A 23,355-nucleotide genomic window follows, 5' to 3' on the forward strand; every position below is an offset into this window, starting at 1 on the left:
TTCATTCAATGTCAGTTTAATTAATTATATTTTCCCAAACATAACGTTAAAATAACTTCTAAACGGTTTTTTCTTATTAGCTTAACTCCCATGTTTCTAAGCTAGTCATATTTTCTATTGATTTAGTAGATTTAATAACCACAAAAAAGGCTTAAGATAAATATTATTCATAAAATGGTATATTGTCTGGTAATGTTATAATTTACTATATCTCGGTTCTTTGTAACTAATATTATCTTGTTACTGCTTATTATATCGTCTCCCCAGGCATAACCAAGCTTCTTTGCATAGAACTTATGTTATTATCACAAATAAGGATGCTAAGGACATCTGTTGGAAGTTGTAGTTAAATTTCTTTTTCACAGTCATCACAAAATAAAGAAGTTTTTAGAGTTTTAAAAGGTTTGGTTTTCTGACCACACTAACTGCAAAATTTGTATTCTTTAATAAACTTTTACGTTGCAAAAGCAGCATAAACACATTATGATACGCGATCAATATCAGCATAAGCTAAAGAACTGAAGAACTCAAATCCTTTATGTTCTAATGTAATTACAAGAGAAAATATAGCAGCATCCCCTAAAAACCCATGTAATGCGGCATTATTATAAGAAATGGTAGGAAAATGTTCTTAAAGTGCACGCTTAGAATGAATATAGCAAGAATCTAATACAAGAACAAATAGAGAAGATTTATTAAGAATAATAAATTTAGACAATGCCGAGGTTAAAAGTTTTTCTCTTTATTCTTCAGTAATTTAAAGTGATATACGATCAAAACCAGGATGTGTATAGTTTAATTCCATGATAAATTGGAATGTATATTAGTTATACATCGTATTATTATCTATAAATATTTATTTTAAAAATAATATGCTAACTACTTAATTAATTGACTATCGGGGTTTCTGTATCGATATTAAAGAAAATTGTAATAATATGGTATAAACGTATATGATTAGTTATAAATATATAATATAAATCACTATGGTTTATTACATTAATATTAATAATTATTTAGGTAAAATTGAATTCTACAGACATTTAGAAGCAATATAGTTTCTTTATAGTTACTGTTAATAATTATAATATTCAAATCTATAATCAGCATATGTAAAGCAAAAATCATCACTGTGGAATATCAATAGTAGGATTAGAACTTCGAAGTAACTCTGATTCAAGTTATCTTAGATTATCAATTTACTTTTTTAGTTCCTCCGTAGACATTATATTAGTTTCAGGTTGATTTGGTAGCTGTAAATTTGGTTAATTTATACTTAATATAGCTTATGTAGGTAATCGCAGATTTAGTAGTTAGTCTTCTTTATCATCCATAAGTGAATCATCAAAATTATATCTTGGAATACAAATTTTTGGTTTAAAATTAGCAGTATTCTTTATAATTGGCTCTATTTCTTCATCATCAACTAATAACATTCTAGGTATTGGTATAGCTTAACTAGGTCCAGGGATACTTTCTCCTTCTTAAAATAATATACGATTATGTTAAGGAGAACCAATAAACTATGTATTTTAATTTACTTTAATCTGTTAACTTTGATTTTATTGGATTGCGGGTGAAATAGCTGTATGTTCAAATTATTTAGTAAATTATGGACTCTCAGCTTCCACACAAATGCTATCACCTGTATGTAACGTAACAGTTTTTTACATTATCCCAGATGATTTTTACGATTTATCGGACTTTAGCTGTTTCTTATTTCCCTTTGGACTTTTCACTCTATTATTTATATTTTTAACGCCTAAGACAGTCTCTATGTCTCCGCCTACATCTAATCCACTAAACCGGCGAGCAACACTACAAATCACATCATTTAGGTTAATTTCATTTGCAGATTAATTCACAATTCCTGAGTATCCTAACACTTTACTACATAACTTCGCACTACCTACAGCAAAATTAATCGCAAAATCTTTAGCTGCACGTGCTCTTTCACATTCAAATGCTGCACAACCCTTAATAAATTCTATATTTGAGTCTTATGATTGTTTTGTTGCTTTAACTGCCTTTAATAGAACATTTATTGACTTAAATTCAGGACCAACGTCAAAGTTTTGTGCTGCCTAGCCAAAGTTATCTGTTGCTAAATTAATAGCTTATTAATAATAATTTGTAAGATTCTTGAGTGATTGAAATGGCTGTTTTAATGCTGTTGGACAGGCGTACTATTAAGAAAAAATTTCAAACTAGAGCTCTAATTATTATAAAGAATTTTATGCATTAATAAGATGTTTAGTAAATTATAAAAAGTGTTTGTTTGCATTTTAGTAGAATTTTTGTTGCTCTTTTAAAGTCTAATCATAAGATTCCATTGAATTTTGTAAAAGTTATATAATAATATAATTATAATTAAATAATAATTAAATCAGAAAAATGCATCTAGGTTGACCTTTTTATTCACATTTGAGGCCTAACTCTCTAGCTCGGGGATATCTATATCAATATTTGGTAATATTGATTTTTTAATTGGATTTTTTGTTTTTTTGTTGTCTTCTATTTCGTCATCTCCATACAAATCAAATTTTTTAGTTTCTTTCTTAGTCTCAGATTATTTAAAAAATCCCTTCTTAGAATTTGAGGAATTCGATGTTTTAGAAGGCTCTGTATCAGATCTTTCTGATACGGGTCTTTAAATTTATTCGGGTTCCGGTTGTGTAACGAGCTATTCTTTGATAGAATTATTTTTTAATATAGATGACGACTAAGAATTATCTAAACAAATCGGTTAGACGATAGAAATCTACTATTAAATAGGAGATTTCGCTTACTGATTAATTTATGTCTATAACTCAGTAAGTTACTTCATTAGTTGTTCTTAGCTAGGATTTTACTACTATGGTTATTAAGTATTTTATAACTGACTAGGATCATTTAAACTTTAAATACTCGGAATTGTATTAATCTATTATTAGATCGCCGAAAGTTACTATTAATAAAACATTGGGTCTGGGGCAGATACTGATAAACCTTAATGATCTTGTGTGAAAGAAGATTACTAGTTTGTTAAAGCCTATTTCTATAAATGATATGTTCCTTAAACATGTTAGGATAACTATTAATGTGTACTAATAGATTGGTTTGCTAATAAATATTTTTCTAATACTGATAAGGCATCTAATTAGCGTTGTATGTCCTCTGGTGTTTTCAATTTTCCTGGGGAAGGAACATCTAAAAGAATCAAATTATCTTAATATACTTCAGCTCTAATTTCATCTTCAATAGTTGACTCTTCAAATTTATAATTACAACTTCTAGGTTATTTTTTCTTATAAACAGCATTTTATGGGCTATATTATACAGTACTTTATATTTATTGTTTAGTTTAGACTTACTCTTATACCTAATCCTACTCCTGACTGTTTACTTATCCTCCAACCTAAACATACTACTATTACTAAAGATAACTAGTCTACTATTAAGCAGACTATGACATTGGAATTATTTATATAAAATCATCTTACTTAACCTATTTTTAACTCCCTATCTATCCACTTGTTTAACTTGGGCTAGTTGCTACAGTTCCTCCATATACCTAAATTGGAGACTTATTTCTTTTTTGAGTAGATAATTACTTTTTCTTTCCAGAGGTCTAACCCTTAGAAATATCCTTTGATTAGAATCGCTGAGTCCCCGTTCCATATTAACGTCCTCTAACACCTAAAATATCTACAGTTTCCTTTCCGCAATCAAACCCTTAAAATCTTTAACTGATGCCCAAAATACCATCGATTTCATCAATTTCATCAGAAATCTAACTTATTCCACTACTCTTTTCTAAAATTGGAGCTGAAAATTTAAGAATTCCAATTCCAAAATTTTTGACAATAATTTTTGAATTTTTATATCTTTTTCGTTCAAAATCACCAGCAGCAATTAAAAAATCAGTATTTGCTTACTATATGAAAGGTATTTTTGCCATTTTTGATGCTTTAAGTGCATTTTATATCATTTTTATATCATCGAGCAAGTTTGATGCAGATAATACTGGTTATAAACTAGCGACTAGATTTAATGTACCATTTGAAAAAGTTTAAATAAGTTATTAAAGACTTTATAGATGTGACTTCAAGTTTAAAGCTGAGTTGCTGGAAGTAAAAATTCCAATTTATTCAGCTAGTGAGGTAAGCGCTTGTAGTGATTATTGTTATGATTTAATAAATTATAAGGTAAATTTATTGAAATTTTAGTAGAATTTCGATATGTCTTTGAGATGAATTTCGAATGATTCCATTTTAATTTTTAGGAAATATACTAATAATATTATAATATATAAAAACTATTGCATGAAACTCTGATATTACTGATAAAATTAGCAAGACTTTATGTACAAAGTAATTTATACTAATTTGTTATAACTCAGTACCTTAAAAGAGTAATGTAAACCTGAAAATATATGTTATTTTAAAATTATTATTTTCTAACTTAATTAATATAAATATCATAAATCTAATAATTTATATTGTTTAAATTAAAATGCCTCAAATTCCTATTTTAGTTTAATCTACGCAGGATTCGTTTCTGGATTCAGTTATCATGAATTTAAACAGTAAATTATTAGCATTTATAAGGGAAAATAACATTAGTTCACGTTTAGCAGCTCATAAACCTACACATGCTATACTTTTTATACCATTATATGATAGTCCTAATATACAAGAAGTTATTGATAAATTTTATGATAAATATGAAGGTTAGGTAGGATAGTGTATAAGCTATATTATTATATTTCCATTTGATAAAAATAAAATTATGTAAGCTCCATCAAGATAACATAAATAATTTGTTTAAAAATAACCAAAAGTTATTTAATAAATAATGTAATTCAAGTAATATAATGAGTTAGTGTCTTTTGTTGCTTAATTAGAGTAGGAATCTTAATAAATTTTATATTAGCAACACAGTAAATACTACTTAAATAAAAGTAACACTATAACTTCACATTATATAGAAAATAGTATTAATACAGTCGTATACAAATTATATTTTTTATAATAATTCTAAGAGACACTGCTTACATAAATTGATCTTATTCAAAAATAGCTTATTAATATATAATTTAAAACAGAAGTACTTCTTGCACCATAGATATTTTAATGTCAAAATCAATTGCTCTTATTAGGATTAGACTATACCTATAACATTTTTGATTCAAATAATAATAAATCTCTCTTTATTTAGGCAAAATAAAATTTAAACAAATCTGATTCATATTTTGAATCTTTAATAATTTAATAATTTTTTAGGAAACTAGATTAAAAATAACTTAGTTTACTTGATTTATTAATTTTCTTTACATAACTGCTTTTCTCCTGTGAATATTTTTCAGAAAGTCTCGTTTTAAAAATTTATAAATAGGTCATACATATATTATATCCTAATCAGAATTAAATGTACTAGTTTCAACAAGAATTTTCTTAATATATACTAACAATATAAGATAAATTATCACTAAATCTTAAATCTTATTTTTAATTTTAATTACTTACTTCATTTATATCAAGAATTAACCTAATAGACTACTAGAAATTATAAATTATACTAGATAAGGTATAAGCTGAACCTATGCCTATTCAGTCACTCCTAGTACAATATAGTTTTCTATTTAATGAATACACTTCAAAATCAGATATTTCATTTCTTTATAATTATTAAGAAGTGCGCACCTTTTAAGATAAATTTTTATTTAAGTAAAAAGTAGATGCTTAATTAGATATTCTTGTGATGATTTCATCTTAAGGTTAATATCTATCATTTAATTAGAAATATTAAATACTATGTTTTTTATAGTTAGACTAAATCAGTCATAATTGTGCTTTTTTGAAATAAACATTTCAGCAGCTACGGTAATAAAATAATCTATAACATAATATGGTTATTATAATGTTAGATATGATTTATAATTAACTGTGTGCTAATTGTAAAGATAGTCTCTCATTTAGCATAAATCGGTATTTATTCAGTTTACTACCAGTAAAGAAAACTTATGATGAGCTTATTTTAGATAAGGAATATTTATTTGAAAATATCAATTTGAAAGTAATTAAATCAGACTTGCTTGGTATTGAAAATTTGCATATTGAAGGTGCTAAATAATATTTTTAAGACCACTGTAGATATAATATTATAACATCAGATAAAGAATAGCATATATATTTTATCTTTAAGAATACTTAAGACTTGCCATTTTAATTTATAAAAATCAAAATTCATTATACTAACTCCTTAGAATAAATATAAGATGTAGATTAAACAATAAAAATAGGTGCTAATCATATTAATTTTACTCCTGAATACAATATTTCGTAGAATAATCAATTTCTGTATATTGATTAGATTCTTATTTCCACAAATAAGAACACCTGGTTTTTAGTTTATAAAAATAATATAAAATATAATTTATTACTCTGTAAGTAAATATTTAACATTAAAAACTAAATCTAATAAACCAATATAGATAATGAAGTATTTATTGTTTAAGTCCCAAATATACATCATTTCAAATTTAAAATAATAAATAAAGATTATTCTTCTAAGCTTTTTATGAATTCATATTAAAATATATGTATTGAAGTGGAATAAATAAAAGATATTTAATAAAAAATTAAAATATCTGGATCGGAAGGTTTATAAGTTTTAGATCATATTAGCATTTATGATGATATTGATTTTAAAAATCATATTGATTGCAATTGCGATAATGAATATTTTGAATTAGATTTAGATAAGTTTTATCTTAAAATTCCTATTTTTTGTCGAATTTCGGAATCAAAACTTACATTTATTATTTAAACCTAGACTAAGCAATATATATATTAAGAATTGCTCTAGTTTGAATAACTATTCAAAGTAAATCTACGTGTAACGAGTGGAAGATTCTCAATTTAATACTTTAATTAGTAATAATTACTTTAAGGACAAACTTCACTGCAATTATCAGATTAACAAAAAGTAATTAGAAACGAGGATTATAAGCCATAGTAACTTAACTGTCTTACTTAATCTATTTCTGCACCAGTTTCGCCGATTAATTTTATCTTTTAAATAAAAACAAAAAATTTTTTATTTGAAATAAATGCTACATACCAAAATAGATCTTTAGTAGAGAATATTTAACCAATATCATAGGTCAGATGTAAGCAATCCGTTACTTTATAATATAAACTTTATGCTTCTCTTAAAGCTCCATAATTATTCAAATTAGCATTTGATGATTTTTATGTGAGAGGACCAGAAGAAGTCAGCCTTGCAGCAGGTGAAGTGAAGATTATATAGTTAACGATTGTAGCTAAGAAGTGTGGTTAACTTTATATTCCCACTTTTTACAGCACTGAAATTGAATCAATTAATGGGTGTGAATTATACAATTGCAGAAATAACATTATAAATGTTGGAGATTATATAGTTGACCTAAAATAGTGAAATAACTAAAGATTATTTATATTTACACTATTATTTAATCTTTGAAAGTGTAAGTAAATTAACAATAGCAAAAATTATAGATAAGAATATTGTTAAAAATATTTCCTTACTATAAATTTGTAATATCTATAATATAAACGTAAAAACCAAACTATATTATAAATCCTATTATTAAAATATAAATCTGTGTTTGCTATATCAAATATATTTTGTTAATTAAATAATTATTGTTATAAAATGAGATTTACGGTTTTTAACTAAAATTTATCAATAGGCAGCACAACATAGTACAAACATAATTTTATAATAAATTATAATAGAAATATCATTCTTTAACAATTATTCGATCTTTAAATGTATTTCCAGTTTTAATTCGAATACCAGTTTCAACGTAACAATTTTCTACTTTACTATTATCTTCGAAAATTACATTTTCACCAATTATAGAATTAATAATTTAAACACCATTTCCTAATAAGATTCCTTTCTCTAAGCAGCTGTTTATTACAAAATGTTTAGACTATATAGTACTTAGACAATTATCAACATCAAAGTTTTACATTATATACATATTACATTTTATTAATTGCTATAATGTTTAATTCAAGCTGTAAAATTATGGTTGAATAATTGCATTAGGAATTATTTTTTCTTCTTATAAGAATTCTCGTCCTAATCCTATAAATATATCTACATTTTATACTTTGGAAAAATTTTCAAAGGAACAGTACAAATCAAAGTCAAAAGTGCAAAATAGCTATCCTGGATAAATAATGAACTTTTCCTCTGCAAATAAAGCCAATATATTATTGGGATCGTTACTTAAATTAATCTATACATTATACATTTTTTGAAGTCCTTTAATATATTAATAATATTGTTTGGATTCATCAGTTATTAGATATACTTATTAGATTTTAGCTGCTGCTAATGCACAAATTCCATATTCTATTATAGGGCGATTTGATAATTTTAATAATGAGAGTTCTAACTAAGGTTTTTACTCAGTAAGTTAAACTTTGTTGCAAAGGATTATAGCCTTGACCATTTTTAATAATGTAAATATAAACATGTAGAGAATAGATTTAATAGATTTTTTTCTAAAGCAAGGGTAGAGACTTAGTAACATTTACAATCATATATTATATGAAATTTACCTTTTAGCTTACACGTATAATAACAAAATCACTAACTTTATTTGAAAGACATAATAACACCTAACGAATAGCAAAACTATTCTTTTTCTACTTAGGTTGCAAAAATCAATATAATTTTTTCAGAATACTTATTTTATAAAACAGCGGTTCTACTTTTCCAATTTAGTATGTCAAATTATAAAAATTATTATTAAATATCAAACTCTTTTAAGATTTAAACTGGCACAAACTTCATATAATCTCCATTAAAAGTAATTTTAATATTTTTCCTAAAAGTATAATATAATTCCAACTCGTTAGTTTAGTAATCAAATAATGGATTTAATGATATTTTAATATGTTTCAACCTATTATAAGAATAAATTTAACAAATCATAGGCGTTTTAAGAATTTTAATGCTTTATTATATAAATGTAAAGTTTGTTCTTTAGTTAGCTTTAGAACTATTCATAATTAAAGTTCTAGTTTAATCATTTAATTGTACTTAATATTCATCTTAGTATGACAAATTTGTGCCTTCTTATATTATATTATCAGTATTTTATTTTTCGTTTACTAAAACAGCAATATCGGGTTAAGTAAGAACTGTATTCTAGGGTTTCTTGAGAGTATTAATATTAGGTTAAGATTAATTATCTTACAATTTTTACTAACATATTATATTATTTTTTTGAATTTGATAATATAAGAAACTAAAGTCTTTATCTATATCAACAAACTCAACTGGAAGAACATTTAATTATAAAGCAGTAATATACTTTTTGAAAAATAAAAGGCCATACTACTAAACATAAATTGCAAATTTCTCATTGCTTAATAGTAATTATTCAATCAATAATTTATTTTCATAATTATGGAAATCAACTAATAAATCTTCTATAATAAATATATCTGACTTCTTATCTATTTCAAGATTCTATATATATGATTACAGCATAGCAGATCGCTCAATATCTATATGACTTGTGCTATGAGAATTATTGTTGCATAAATAATCTTTATTGTTAAATTTACTAAGGCAAGATTAAAAGAACTAAACTAATTTTATGAATAGATTATAAAACTACTAATCAATCAAATAAATTTAAGAATCTTTATATAAAATATGATCATTACATACTTTTAAATCAGTATACTATACAAACTAATTACAAATAACTAGCCCATCATTATTCAATAAAATATCATTGAAATTTTATGTTAAAAATGAAATATCAAATTGCTTAATATTTAAAAGCATTGCAATAATATTATCTCTGAAATTTGAATAACAGATATACGTGTTATTTATCTTAAGTTTGAATAAATAAGCTGTATTTTTATCTATCGAAACAGTAACTTATCTTATATCGAAACTAGTGAATTAATCTTTATAATAAACTCTCATATATGAGGCATTTATCTCTAAGATAAGTTAGGTTAACTTTCCATTGCCAGTAAAAATATAAATAGGAGCATAATTCATATAATTTTCAAAAAAATTATAATATATTAATATATAAAATCATCATTTCTTCATATGTTTCTTGCAATATATTTTTTTTTCTTCTTTAAAAACCAATCCAGCACTCATAATACAGTAATAATGTGCTGTAAAAGCACATGTACTATCCCAACACCCTATAACAGCTCCAAACTACTAACAAATAGTACATTTATTGTTTATTCTATCTTGTTTTAATGCTTTCCTTAAAAATTAATAGATTTCAGTTTCCGCCACGATCAAATTCCTCCTGAAAAATCTATCTAAGATACAATATTGCACTTCCCAAGGATACTTTATATTTATATTTACGCTGTCTGTAACTTCTTCATTTTTGGTAAACTCAGCTACTTCTGGAACGAATCTAGCACAATCACGATGGAATGCTATTAAAATCGGTTATCCTAGAACATCATTGGTTTAAATTAAACTATGAAGGAAGGGACCTGCAAAATGTTCCTAAATCTCTTTTCCGCAAAATCCACATCGTATATGCTTATATGACAACACAAATGATAAGACTCGTTATATTGATACCTTATCAATTATAAGTCTGTTGTTTGATAAATATTTTTCAGATTCTAAAAATTGTATTAGTTGTGCAAATAATGGTTGTTAATAGGTAAATTCTATGTTTTCTTACATTTAATAACAAAAATTAGCATCAGAATTGACTTTTTGTGGTCGCAATTTTGCGATATTTCCATTATCATCAATAATTTTTCCTTATATAAACCAAAAACTACAATTAAGAATCTCTAAAGGGGTTGCTGGTGAGAGAGTTTGGTTACCTTTTTTTAACTAAAGACCATCGAGCCATTAGTAATTTAGACCTAAAATAAGATCATCAGCGGTGGGTAATAGTTGCTCTTCTTCTTCTAAGAGTAAATCTAATTAAAGGTTTGTAGCTAACTCAGTGAAAATAATTGCTAAGTTTTTAACATTAAATGAATTTTAAGATAAAACTACTGTTTCTAGGGGGAAAATAACTGGAAATTCAATATTATTGTTTATACTCACACCACATGCAAGGTATTAAGTCTCATTCTACAAATTTTTGTAGGCAATAATTTTTTATAGTTAAAATAAATAAGAAGGTTAGAGCATTGATATACAAAACTAGTCTAATTAAACTAAATTTTAGTTTTGATCTACAAAACCACAATAATCACAAATGAACTCATTTCCAAAGAATCTCTATGAGAGGTTTGTAGGAGCAGTTGGAAATGAACCTAAAAATAATGGATATGGTTATTAGAATTGTAATATATCGCCTACTAGGTCAGTTTAAGGATGTTAATTGAAAAAATTCGATATCTCATAAAAAATTGAATTTGATACCACAAGTGGTACTTTATTACCTAATATTTAATATTATAAAGCATTAAGAGGAGATTTAATCTAATCGATTGTTATAACATCATATGAATATTCATCATCTTCTTTAAATCTAACAGTAAAAGTAAGCTATCTACTTATTAATTAATTAAAAAGAGCATTTTTTATTTTTTATTACAGTGAATCATAATTTACTAATGTAGCTGTGTAATCACCATCGTCATATACTACAATAATTTGTTATCCTTAATTCAGCATTATATAGTTATTTTTATATTTTTATATATAATTACATATAGAAGAAATGCTGTTAATTATACTATAGAGTTTAGATAGTGATAAGTAGTTACTGACACAATCAATGACAATATATAATAAATTATTAAAAGATATAAATAGTAATCTGAATACTTCTATATTCAACTTCATTCCATTTAATAAAAATATTTATGGAACGTAGTTTTTCTAAAATTAATCATAATTTGTACATTCTAAGTTATTATCAGTAATTTAAAGTATCAATAAAGCAGATTAAATATTAGATCAGCCTTTATAATTATGCTAATAGTAGAATGTTAAAGTGTAATAAAATATAATGTATGGTGGTAATTATGTAAATATTGACTACTATAATACTAATTCTAGTAATAAAAAATGCTTTTAAGATATTTCATAGATTAAAAAAGCTTATAATTAAGTTTTTCCATTAGATAAACCAGAAAATAGATATACAAATATTTATGGATAAATGTATTTTGGAACATAGGAGTAGTTTTTAGTTTATCCTTATTCTGAACCCTACATTGATTTTACTGAAGTATTTGGTAGTTTCTAATAGATGGACGAAACATTTTTTTTACCAATAAATTTTTAAGCATAATTAAATAAGTCCAAACTTGACGAAAGAATATTATATTACTAATATTAAGAACATAATTATTCTAAATTTTAATAATATAAGATATTTAATGATTTTTCATGTGATTAGATGTGTCATTAAATTACAACATATCTTTCAAAAGTTCAAAATGAGTAATAGGGAAGAAATATAGTCTCATATAATAGCTCACATTACTATAGCTTTAGCGCATAATCTATATATGGAAGACCAGATAATCTTATTAATTGGTATTCTTAATTATATTCAAATAAAAATAAAACAAAATATAACCCTTATATTGAAGATATACTAGAATCTTTAATAATTTATATTAATTCCTTATAGACTACATACTAAGGGAATAAATAAGTATTTACTAATTAATAAGTATTTGGATCTAACAAATAATATCATATTATAAATTTATTAGTTCCAAATAGTGTCATTCTATAAAATACAAATAAATTCTAGAATGTTATTAAACTCCTTAAGCATGATGTTTTATCGAAAGACAACATACAATTAAATATTATCTCCTTGCCAAATAGTGGAGCATTTGTAAGTTACCTAGTTAATAAAATAAATTGTACTGTTTTATATTTAGACAATATTAGTTAATTTGCAGATTAACTTATTTAATTTCATATTTAACGTGTTAGTACCTTAAATTAATATAATTATTCAGTGTCTATTTAAGTTATTGATGAACAGCCCTTTATGTCAATTAGTAAACATAACTTATAATCATAAATACTTACATTTTTAATTCCATTGCTAACCTTAATTGAATAACCAGTCAACGCTAATAAAGTTTCTGGTATTTAATTAATTAACACAATTGATAATCATATAGTATTTACTAATCTTTAAGATATACTATAACAAGAATATAAAAAGTTAGATTTATAAGTAAGAATTTATTTGCTTGCTAAAAATAATGCATGTTATATATCAGATACACTTTTGATATGTGTATAGTCCTTAATACCCTTACCTTAAATATCAATAATCTTTATCACTCTTTAGAAAAAGTTGCCATTTTTACCTGCTGAGGCTATTTATACTGTAAATCCTGTAAATCCAAGCATCGACTAATCTTTATTCTGTGTATAGAATTTAGATAGGTGTGAAATCGTTTATTCAATTTCTTAGTATGGGTTAAATGGAAAATTGGATTTTGGTGAAACTTATTTATATGGATTTGTATTTAACACTACATTTTTCCAGGAGGTCATGACTACTTTACTTGCTTATAACTAAACTTATGAATTTTATTAGCAAACAATATTTACTTTAAGTGGCCTTAACGAGCCTAGAATCAATATTATGTTATCTACTATTTCCACACACAAAGCGTTTTATTAATAATATTAGTATATAATTCAAAATATAACGAAAACAAATCCTACAGTAGATAAAAATTTAATTCATTTTTGTAATTTTTATGGCTATCATTTATTATAGTGTGCGGATCATAATTATATAATTTAAAGCACAATCGATGATATTGCTTAGGAAATGTATTCAATTGTTGCTTTAAACTTTTATTATTAAGAATTTTTCATGAAATGTGATTAAATCTATAATATATATGTCAAAGAATAAGTGTGCATTGTTATAGCAATTAAAAGTAGAATTAAAGGGAAATACTTATTGAATTCTTTTATATCTATGCCGCTAACAATATTCATAGAAAATTATATTATAAATTTCCAACCAAAATTTTTAGAACTAGAACATAAGTTTTCTACTATTTAACTATCTGCTAAAAAGTTTATAGAAATATCACTGGATTTAAAAATTGCATATCACTATTTATTTAAATATGGATATATATTTTGCGATTATTAAATTATAGATAATATTGGTAACTACAGTAGCTAGTTCTCTAATTCTTTCATGAAAATTACATAGCTATAAAACGATGATATTTTACTTATTAAACACAGTGATACAATGTTTATAATACTATTAAACACTGAAAAAATAGAAAACTATTTCGAATGTTCAAATGCAAAAACTATACTAATGTACAACACAGATGCATCATATATTTCAACCAAAAAGTTTATATATCAAAAAATTTAATCTAATCTAAGCCTAAGTCGCATTAATGTGATTTATCCCGCTATTGGATTCTCACTCATCATATTTGTTTCTTTACTATTATTATACTATAATTTAATGTGATTTTATTTACTTTCTACACTAAATTAAAAATGATTATTGCAACTTTCTCTGGGGTTAGATTTCTTACAGAAACTACCCCACCCTTAGTTGCTCATCAATATACATCTGCATTTGCACGTTATCTGAGGGTCAAAAATATTAAACATATTATTATTGGAAGTGATGGTAGAAGCTCTGCCAATATCTATCTACCTTTTGTTATTTCGTCTCTTAAAGATTTTTCCGTTGAATATGTAGGAGTAGTACCTACACCTACAATCCAATAACTTGTATAACTCTCCGAAGTTGCATGCGCAGGAATAATTTGTACGGCATCACATAATAATGAGGACTGGTGCGGGTTAAAATTTGTAGACTCAGATTCAATTTTCTTAAATCCAACAAATTGTTAAACTGTTTATGGAGATCTGCAATCTGAGAATGTGGATAGCTAAGATATTTAAAATGCTTCAGAATTTGTTTAAAACACCGGAAACCGATATAACTGTATATTTACCTCTAATACTATTGCAATTCAACGACATATAAATGCTATCCTGGCTTCTAACAAAATTAACAAAGATATCATCCGCGCAGCTAATCTTAAAATATCTTTTAATGGAATGTGCGCTTCAGGAAGCGCATATATCGAGTAACTATGTCAATAATTCAATATTATATTGGTTGAGCCGTTCAACATGAAACTTGGTAAGTTGCCACAATTCCCTGAGCCCACCTTGCAAAATCTGAAGGAATTCGAATCGCATTGTGCATCTCTAGACATAGACTGCGCATTTGCAGTGGACCCAGATGCAGATCGCTGCGTTCTCATAGCTGGTGGAAAAGTCATTTCAGAGGAGCTCACTCTAGCTAGCGCAGTAACCGGCTATCTTTCCTTGAACTCTTCTCCATACGTCGTTAAAAATGTGTCTACGAGCCTCGCAACCGATGCGGCTGCAGCAAAATTCAACACGAAGGTACTTTAAACAGCCGTTGGTGAAGTGAATGTCTGCATGAAAATGAAGGAAGTTGGTGCTAAGATTGGAGGTGAGGGAAACGGGGGTGTCATCATGGCAGACGCACATTACGGCCGAGACTCCATTGTAGCCATTTTACTTATTTTGTAGTGGATTTCAATAGAGAAAAAGACACTTGCAGAGCTAATTCATGGACTAGAAAGCTTTGCAATTCTAAAGCTCAAATTCGATTACCAGATAGAAAATAGAGGGTGTATCGAGACTAAATTAACAGAATTTTCCAAATTATAAGAAGCAAAGGGTTTAAAAATAGTACTTGTAGATGGTGTAAAAATTGAAAATCTAGGAAGCTGGGTCCAGGTCAGATTTTCTAACACAGAGCCGATTGTTCGAATCTTTGCAGAGGCTGAGGATCTCGCAACAGCAGAAAAGCTAGCAAAGGAAGTCTAGGAGTTTCTGGGATGGTGAGCTGTTTAATCTTAATTTGTTGTATCACTTCAAATCCTACAAAATCGTTAGTTACTCATCTGAATAGTTACCACTAAAAATAGGAAGAGTTAGAGATTTGTCTATTCGTCTGCATATAACCTAGGTAAACTCCGGAAAACTGTCGTAGTTAAGTTTAATTTTGTCTGTAAATTTGATTAGACTTTATGTTTAGTTTAGGGTAAGGCAGAAATCGGTCTAATTGAGATAAATGTCAATAAAAATTGTTAAAAGTTTGTCTAAATCTATTAAAAATGGATCAATCGTGAGTTCTATCTTGTTGAGGAGAATGAATACATCATTTTATTTTTGATAATCAACTGATTGCCTTAAAAAGTCTACTAGAAGTACCAAGCAAGTCCGTATATTAATATCTTGGTTTTTAACATTAATCTTATAATTTTCGATATCACCAATAACTTCGATACAATTAATCCAATTTAATACTTTTTTAGATACATTTTCAATGCTTAAGTTTAGTAATCCGAGATCCAAACAGTCATTCACCGTATTATCGTCTAGAACTAGTCGTAAACTGTTTATATCGCTAATAGTCATTTAAAATCCTAAATTAATCCACTCTTATAATATACAAGTCAAAATAACTATTTATGGTGTCCTATTGGCTTTGTAGAATTAATTAAATTTCGATATGAAATCTTTATTTTCCATCCCATTCAAACTATGATTTAAAGCTTATGTCGTCATCTCTGATACTTTTCTTTCTTTGTTAGTAACTGAAAATAACTTTTATCTAGCTTAAATACTCAGTTTAATCACTGAAAAATCATCTAACTCAATAAAAATTGCACTTAATATAGCCGAAATTGATCCACAGATGGCTATTTAATACACATGCTTGTTAAGGTTCATATTAGATATAGATTATTCTAACATCGGTATTATTAAATTTCTACAATTTTTAATAGCTAAAAATATTTACTTATAACAAAACTCAGGATCAGAAATAAAAGAAGATATACCTTAAGGGAAAAGAGCCGAGAACTTTAGCTTGAATCCAATTCGCTAGTCATTTAGCAACCCTAGTATATGTGGATTAGGTTACAATGCTTAAGACTAAAGAAGTTAAATATATAATTTTAATGCTGATGAGCGTACAGATGAATTATCATATAAAAGGTTCTCGAAATTTTTCTAATTTAATTTTAATAAACTTTCAGCTTATTTGTCATTATTAATAATTATTGCTAATAGGGCTTGTACCGTGGATTTTCTTACTAGGTTATCTTGATCAAATGAATTTCTAAATAATAGTTATAACATAGCCTCTTTGTTGGGAATGTCATTGAATTTTTAAATAATTTAACTTGCTGATCCAGCAGACACTGCTCTAACTACATTAGATGGATCATCTAAAGATTTTTGTAAAAAATTAAGTTATGCAACAATAGCATTGTCTTCTTGTTGACATAACGGAAAATATTTTAAAACAAGCGTACAATTTCTACGTATAATTGGATTTGATGATGTTAATAATGATGCAAATGAAGATAAAAGAGCTTTAGAAGTTTATTTATACTGGTGATTTGAATCAATTAAGAAATATTCAAACTATGTTAGAACTTTCATTAATTTATGTTGACTATTATATTCAAGCAGGCGATCGAAAAATAATTTCAAATGTTACGGATAATAATCTAAATATTAAAATAAGAAAATATGTTATGGGTTCAACTATTAATTAAAGCTTATATAATATAAAACTTTATCTATTTAGCAAATTTAGAATAAGGAAGAAGTAATATGCTTAACTTGATCGCTACCAGAATGATTCACAATAAGAAATGCACAATATTACTAAATAATATGCAACTTTTGTAACTATTTTGGATAAAGATTTATAATTTAGCAAGCTATTTTAATATTTTTCAGTGTAACTTATGATTAATTAAGAATTTCTTTTAATGCGTCAATGAATGTATTCTCACAATATTAAACAATAATACCAATCATTGCTTTTGATAATTCTGAAAGTCTAGCAGCATAAATAGATAGTCCAATAAATTTTTACTTCAAAGTAAGTTATAACTAAGAATTGATAAGAAATGTAGAGAATTCTAAGATCAAAGACATATCAAACTTTTATACTAGGAAGAAATCAACTTATTCTGCAATTTAATTAAAATCATTACAGTTTTATTATATTTTTATGCATGCTATAAATTCGGTTAACGTTAATTTTTACATTATTAAAAAATATACTTAATAATATTTTCATATAATATTGCTACAAGAAGCATATAACAAATTTTATTTTTGATAATACACTTTAAAATATCGGGTTATAAATTAATATTATATGTTATAAATAATGCCCTTAATAAAATAGTAAAGATGAATACACTTAGTAATTCAAAAAACGTGCTTCTATAATTAGATGTTGCAAACTAACGTACTTTTTTTCTTGAGACATAACTCTTGAAATTGTAAGATGAAAATATATCTCTAAAGATTTAACTGCAGTCTTTTAAACGATAATAATCACGAAATTTCGCAACATAGTAAATAATGAAATTTGATGATTTTTGTATAAAAATTAAGAACCTAGTTGCCTAAATCGATGTTTAAGAATCAAACTTATAAAATTTAGAGCGTGAATTGGAATCTCATAAAGAATAATTTAGGGGTGGAGCGATGTTATAGGAAGAAATAAGCGGAATTAATTAGCTTATATAGCATAGTATAAATGTTGTTGGATAAAATGTGATACAAGTTCCTCGAGTTTAATTTTCAGAAAAATTATTTGATTTTAGTTGTTAGGATGTTACAGTAGTAACATAAAATTTTGGAATTCAAACAGATATAATAGAATAAATCAATAAAACTGATACTTCACTTGATTAATTATCTCTTATTTAACTCTTAAGAATGAAAATTGACGTTCTTGATGGTTAAGTTAGATCAAATTAATTTTAAAAAGATTTTTTACCTGACTTTATTAGACTCAATTGTAAGATACAGACGTTACATGATAAATTGGAAAGTATAAAGTAATAGCCGAAACTGAAACTGAATGTTTATGAATCCTTAGAGGAGTCTATATTGAGTTATTTAAATAATCTTAAAACAAGCTAAAAATGAGTGAGGATTTCAGTTGAAACTTTAAAAAATATAGCATTACATGATGATAATCTCAATTCAAGCATATTATAGGTTGATAGTTCATTTTTATAGCAAAGATAAAATATTAATCGATGAATTTTTAACATTAACTATTTAAATAAACAAAAACTCCTATTTGCATTTTAAATTAATCCTTCACTCTTTTTACCACCAGCCCTTGATGCCTTTAGCAAAATTATTAACCGCTAAGCTGCATTCATCAGCATGCTAGAAAACGCAAATTCCATTACTTTTGAAGAAACTTCTCAAATCATTAAATTTTCTGCCGCTTTCAATTGTAACTACGATATTACTTTCTATTTCGTTTTATAATTTCACCACTAAATTTGCAATAGAGTTTGGTTCGTCTATGAAGTTTCTGGTTGATATTTTTTAATTTATTGTTGAAGCTATCATATGTGTTTCTGGTACGATTGAGATTATTACAATATTTGACTCTTTGGAAATTGACTTAGCAATTTCATAATACGCTTCATCAGGGATCATTGGTGTAGTATCGATGATTTCATCGATATCAACAACATTAGAAAGTTTGTATTTTGCGAAAAATGATATAATTTCATCCTTGATAACTTTTGAAGGCTGTGTAAGTTTTAAATAGTTATCTGAATTGGCCGGTAGGAAAAGATGGTCAGCATATACGCATTTCTCGAACCCTGCGTTTGTCACTATGCCAAGTCTTAGAACGTCTTCAGTATACTCTTTATTAACAGCAGTTTGAGCAAAATAAATAGAATTTTCGAACTCCTGCAGCGAGTTTGTACAAATACCACCAGATGTCGAAATCAACTGATAAAACATATCGTAGCTCCCAGATAAGCTTGCAGTGTGACCTGCAGTGGCTTACGAGCCCTATGACGTCCTACCAGATTTGTAGACATAAATAAGCTTGCCTTTGTTTCTGCAAATTTCAAGCAATCTGATGAGTCTTTGACCATCGTTCGGGTTGAATCCTTCGATATACATACCAATTACTTTTATCTATTCTTTTTATTTGTCTAAATCGTGCAAATCAGGCCTTTTAACCTCGAATTCTTTCTCAAATTTTGATGCCGATTATTCATCCAAAATCCACTCCAAAAAATCAACTGCCGAGATGTCAATTTGATTTCCCACTGACATAGAAACAACCGGAGACACCTTCTCAGCCAAATCTGAGAGTCTAGTGATCATGAATGCCCCTGATTAGCAAATCAAACAAGTATTTTATATCTTGTTATCAATAAGTACATTGTTATCATCATATGCACTCGATTTCTTGGAGTCTACGAAGATCGTGTTAATTTGGTTTTTCCAGGTGTATCCAAGGGTATTTGCACCGTTGATTAAAGGATAGAACTTGTTGTTGGGGTATAGCTCTTGTTTCTACTTAAGTTTCCACCTTAAATTTTACTCATACATTTTACCTTGCTCTGTTTCTCCAAATCCTGCGCTTAGGACAAAGTTTGTATGTGAAAAGCCTGTGTCGATTATTGATTCTAACATTTCATAAGCCTGAAGTGCAGGGATCCCACAAACGAATAAATCTACTTATTTTAAGTTTTATTAGGCTTCTTGAAGAGTTTTAAAACATGGAGCTCCAAAAATATCCGCTGCAGTAGGGTGAATGCAGTAAACTTTTACATTTTTATTGAACTGCATCAAATTCTGCAAAACTACAGTGCAAGGATTAGTTATAGATTTAGAACTAGCTCCTACTAATAATACCGATTGGGGGCTGAAGAATAAACCAGTTTTAAAGAGTGGTTTTAATCCTATCTTTTACGAAAGTTAAAGAATTTATTAGGGTATCGTATGGTCATTAACCTTTACTACTCCGTCTAATGCGTAAATCTTACCTTCAGAAATAACAGCAGGGTTAATCTCGAGTTCCGATATTTAAATATTATTTTCATAATACGCATTCATTAAATGTTGTACCTTGGTAATTAGAGTCAAAATTTCAGTAAATTCACACTATTGAGGTACTCCTCTGATTTTACCAGTCAGGAACTATGTAATTGGTAGGTTTTCTAATCTTTAATACCAACCTGGTGAGGTTTTGATATCGATAGAAGCAGGAATAAAAAGAACAGAATCTGTAAAATTCTCTTTCAATTATTCAACAGTAGTACCACCAAAACCAAAACAAACTAATGGTCCAAATGATTCATCGATTAAGCCAGATATCAATATTTCACCATTTGAGGGAGATTTGGTACTGAAAGAAATCATCTCAGCCACTAAAATACCTTCCAAGGTCAACGGTAGTCTAGATACAAAGCATTTTACCTTTTAGTCTACATTATCTGTTGTAATGAATAACTCAACACCCTAGACCTCTGTTTTATGGAGAACTCCTGGAATTTAGCACTTAAGTACATAATTTTTCCCTGGTTATACAAACTATTTAATGTGCTATATTTAAGACAAAGGGAAATATTTACGGCAAGGAGTATTAATACCTAAACCGTCAAATAACTCATAGGCTTCATGTTCATATAAATACTTATCGGTTCTTAAAGATGCATTTTTTAGTAATTCATCATACTTTTAATCAAGGGTATCTGAATGTAGGTGGAACTGCATTTTTAAAATCTGAATATAATTATTAAATAATAAATAAGTGTAATTAAAATTGGATTTGTTTTTAAAATCACAATTAATAATGATAATGCAATATTATAATATAAATAAAATTATTAATTTGAACTAGAAAGTTTTACTGGTTTCCGGATAATCATTATTCTGATCGAAATTCATCTAGGTTTAAAAATTAATTTGGTATATCATGTAAAACTATATCCAATTTCCGGTGGTTGATACATAATCTACCATTTGAAACAAATACATGGAGATTTTAACTAGCTTTTTCTAGGTCTACTTACTGGTGATCTTCTTATTTTATTTTATAATTTATATTCAAAATGTTAGCTAATATTGTCATCGCTATTTCATCATTAACATGATCAAGTGAATTTACTAATACACCTGCCAGTTAACATGATTTATCTAGGCCTATATATTATGCTGCTGCTAAGAAATTTCTCATTTTTTCAGCTTTAGTTAAAGGTATCCTAATACTCTTGATCATTATATAATTACCCTTATTCCATTCTAATTACTATGTAATATCGACTAACAATATTCCTTGATTAAAATATTCTAATAAACAACTGAAGTCTAAAGGGGGATTATCAAAATTGTAAGGCTGCTTTTACAACACTCCTAGACACATAATAGTAGTAATTATCTCATGCTCAATCTATTTGCTTATTTTAAATTAAGATTAATGAATCAGTTTTAGATGTGGAAACCTTGACATAATACGATTTATAATATAATAAATTGTCTACTAAGACGGTGCTTATAACTCCCTAGCTGAATCTGTGAATATATTGTTCTTGGCTAGAAATTCTTAAAGAGATTTTGCATTTTATATTATTTAGAAAGCTTATTTACTGCACTGGAAAGGAAGTTAATACTTTTAATCCATAACAAGGTTAATAAGAGTTTAAAAATGCTATAAATTATGCCATGATGGGTCTTCTGCAATTGGAAGCCTATAATGATTTAAATATGCTTCCATATCATGAAGAGATGACTAGCGCGGTTTTCGCATTGGGTTTACAACTATAATTTCTTGAATGAGCTTAGTTTATGGACGCGGAAAATCAACATCATTATACGGAATAACTGTGTCTTTGTTACATTTTGCATTGAATAGAGTTTGGGCGTATACTTCTGCTTGCTCTAAATTTTGGACAAATACTTAACTAATTTAATCTAAAAGACCAAAAAATACATCAGAAAAATCTTGTTGCGAAGTAAGATCGTTAATTTTAAACAAAAATTATGTTGGTATACGCACATCTTCTTTCAAAACTAAAAATGCTCTTTTCCAGTTATTATTTACAAATCCTTTCTAGGATTCATTTATGGCAGCAATTTTCACATCATATAGTTATGAAATAAATTTAGTGAATACAAATCCATTGTAACAGATTTCAAATATAATTTTCAACGAAATAACTGATTTGTAAGATTTTCGTAACAAATCTGTCAACTTATTATCTTATTCGGTAGTAGTAGCTACAAAAAATAACCACAGCTTATACTCTTTAAGATTTGGTTATGTTCTATTTGTTGTAATTTTGATATTTTTTTTCTTTTACAATTGATTTTATTAAATTGAACAGTTATTTTTTGTATTAATATCAAAATCATAGGTATAAAAATCATCTACTTTAAAGTTTTCAAGAAACATTGTTGGTTGATTAAGTACAAATTCTGGTGGAAAAA

At 26.7% G+C, this 23,355-nt stretch overlaps 11 protein-coding genes across 11 annotated transcripts; 3 read left to right on the forward strand and 8 right to left on the reverse strand. All coding sequences in view use genetic code 6, as the record gives it.

The window, feature by feature from the left end:
- Position 1: 1 nt before the first annotated feature.
- Positions 2-805, reverse strand: SS50377_25426 (NADH pyrophosphatase; the record flags this gene model as incomplete). The annotated part of the gene is made up of 1 exon (XM_067909258.1): positions 2-805. One exon carries the CDS (start codon positions 803-805, stop codon positions 2-4), a length of 804 nt encoding a protein of 267 aa, XP_067764079.1.
- A 322-nt stretch (positions 806-1,127) lies between these two features.
- On the reverse strand, positions 1,128-2,333 carry SS50377_25427 (uncharacterized protein; the record flags this gene model as incomplete). The annotated part of the gene is made up of 1 exon (XM_067909259.1): positions 1,128-2,333. One exon carries the CDS (start codon positions 2,331-2,333, stop codon positions 1,128-1,130), a length of 1,206 nt encoding a protein of 401 aa, XP_067764080.1.
- Positions 2,334-2,386: 53 nt separating this feature from the next.
- SS50377_25428 (uncharacterized protein) lies at positions 2,387-4,252 on the reverse strand (the record flags this gene model as incomplete). Its single annotated transcript, XM_067909260.1, has 1 exon — positions 2,387-4,252. The coding sequence occupies one exon, from the start codon at positions 4,250-4,252 to the stop codon at positions 2,387-2,389; it is 1,866 nt and encodes a 621-aa protein (XP_067764081.1).
- Positions 4,253-6,561: 2,309 nt separating this feature from the next.
- SS50377_25429 (uncharacterized protein) lies at positions 6,562-7,440 on the forward strand (the record flags this gene model as incomplete). The annotated part of the gene is made up of 1 exon (XM_067909261.1): positions 6,562-7,440. The coding sequence occupies one exon, from the start codon at positions 6,562-6,564 to the stop codon at positions 7,438-7,440; it is 879 nt and encodes a 292-aa protein (XP_067764082.1).
- A 325-nt stretch (positions 7,441-7,765) lies between these two features.
- SS50377_25430 (uncharacterized protein) lies at positions 7,766-8,488 on the reverse strand (the record flags this gene model as incomplete). Its single annotated transcript, XM_067909262.1, has 1 exon — positions 7,766-8,488. One exon carries the CDS (start codon positions 8,486-8,488, stop codon positions 7,766-7,768), a length of 723 nt encoding a protein of 240 aa, XP_067764083.1.
- Positions 8,489-10,104: 1,616 nt separating this feature from the next.
- On the reverse strand, positions 10,105-11,676 carry SS50377_25431 (PHD-like zinc-binding domain-containing protein; the record flags this gene model as incomplete). The annotated part of the gene is made up of 1 exon (XM_067909263.1): positions 10,105-11,676. One exon carries the CDS (start codon positions 11,674-11,676, stop codon positions 10,105-10,107), a length of 1,572 nt encoding a protein of 523 aa, XP_067764084.1.
- A 2,841-nt stretch (positions 11,677-14,517) lies between these two features.
- Positions 14,518-15,912, forward strand: SS50377_25432 (Phosphoglucosamine mutase; the record flags this gene model as incomplete). The annotated part of the gene is made up of 1 exon (XM_067909264.1): positions 14,518-15,912. One exon carries the CDS (start codon positions 14,518-14,520, stop codon positions 15,910-15,912), a length of 1,395 nt encoding a protein of 464 aa, XP_067764085.1.
- Positions 15,913-15,936: 24 nt separating this feature from the next.
- Positions 15,937-17,520, reverse strand: SS50377_25433 (uncharacterized protein; the record flags this gene model as incomplete). Its single annotated transcript, XM_067909265.1, has 1 exon — positions 15,937-17,520. The coding sequence occupies one exon, from the start codon at positions 17,518-17,520 to the stop codon at positions 15,937-15,939; it is 1,584 nt and encodes a 527-aa protein (XP_067764086.1).
- Positions 17,521-18,285: 765 nt separating this feature from the next.
- On the forward strand, positions 18,286-19,032 carry SS50377_25434 (uncharacterized protein; the record flags this gene model as incomplete). Its single annotated transcript, XM_067909266.1, has 1 exon — positions 18,286-19,032. One exon carries the CDS (start codon positions 18,286-18,288, stop codon positions 19,030-19,032), a length of 747 nt encoding a protein of 248 aa, XP_067764087.1.
- Positions 19,033-19,209: 177 nt separating this feature from the next.
- SS50377_25435 (Acyl-CoA synthetase) lies at positions 19,210-21,642 on the reverse strand (the record flags this gene model as incomplete). Its single annotated transcript, XM_067909267.1, has 1 exon — positions 19,210-21,642. One exon carries the CDS (start codon positions 21,640-21,642, stop codon positions 19,210-19,212), a length of 2,433 nt encoding a protein of 810 aa, XP_067764088.1.
- Positions 21,643-21,793: 151 nt separating this feature from the next.
- SS50377_25436 (uncharacterized protein) lies at positions 21,794-23,320 on the reverse strand (the record flags this gene model as incomplete). Its single annotated transcript, XM_067909268.1, has 1 exon — positions 21,794-23,320. The coding sequence occupies one exon, from the start codon at positions 23,318-23,320 to the stop codon at positions 21,794-21,796; it is 1,527 nt and encodes a 508-aa protein (XP_067764089.1).
- Positions 23,321-23,355: the final 35 nt, after the last annotated feature.

Source organism: Spironucleus salmonicida, chromosome 5 (genome assembly GCF_000497125.1).
Source record: "Spironucleus salmonicida strain ATCC 50377 chromosome 5, whole genome shotgun sequence".
NCBI lineage: Eukaryota > Fornicata > Diplomonadida > Hexamitidae > Spironucleus > Spironucleus salmonicida.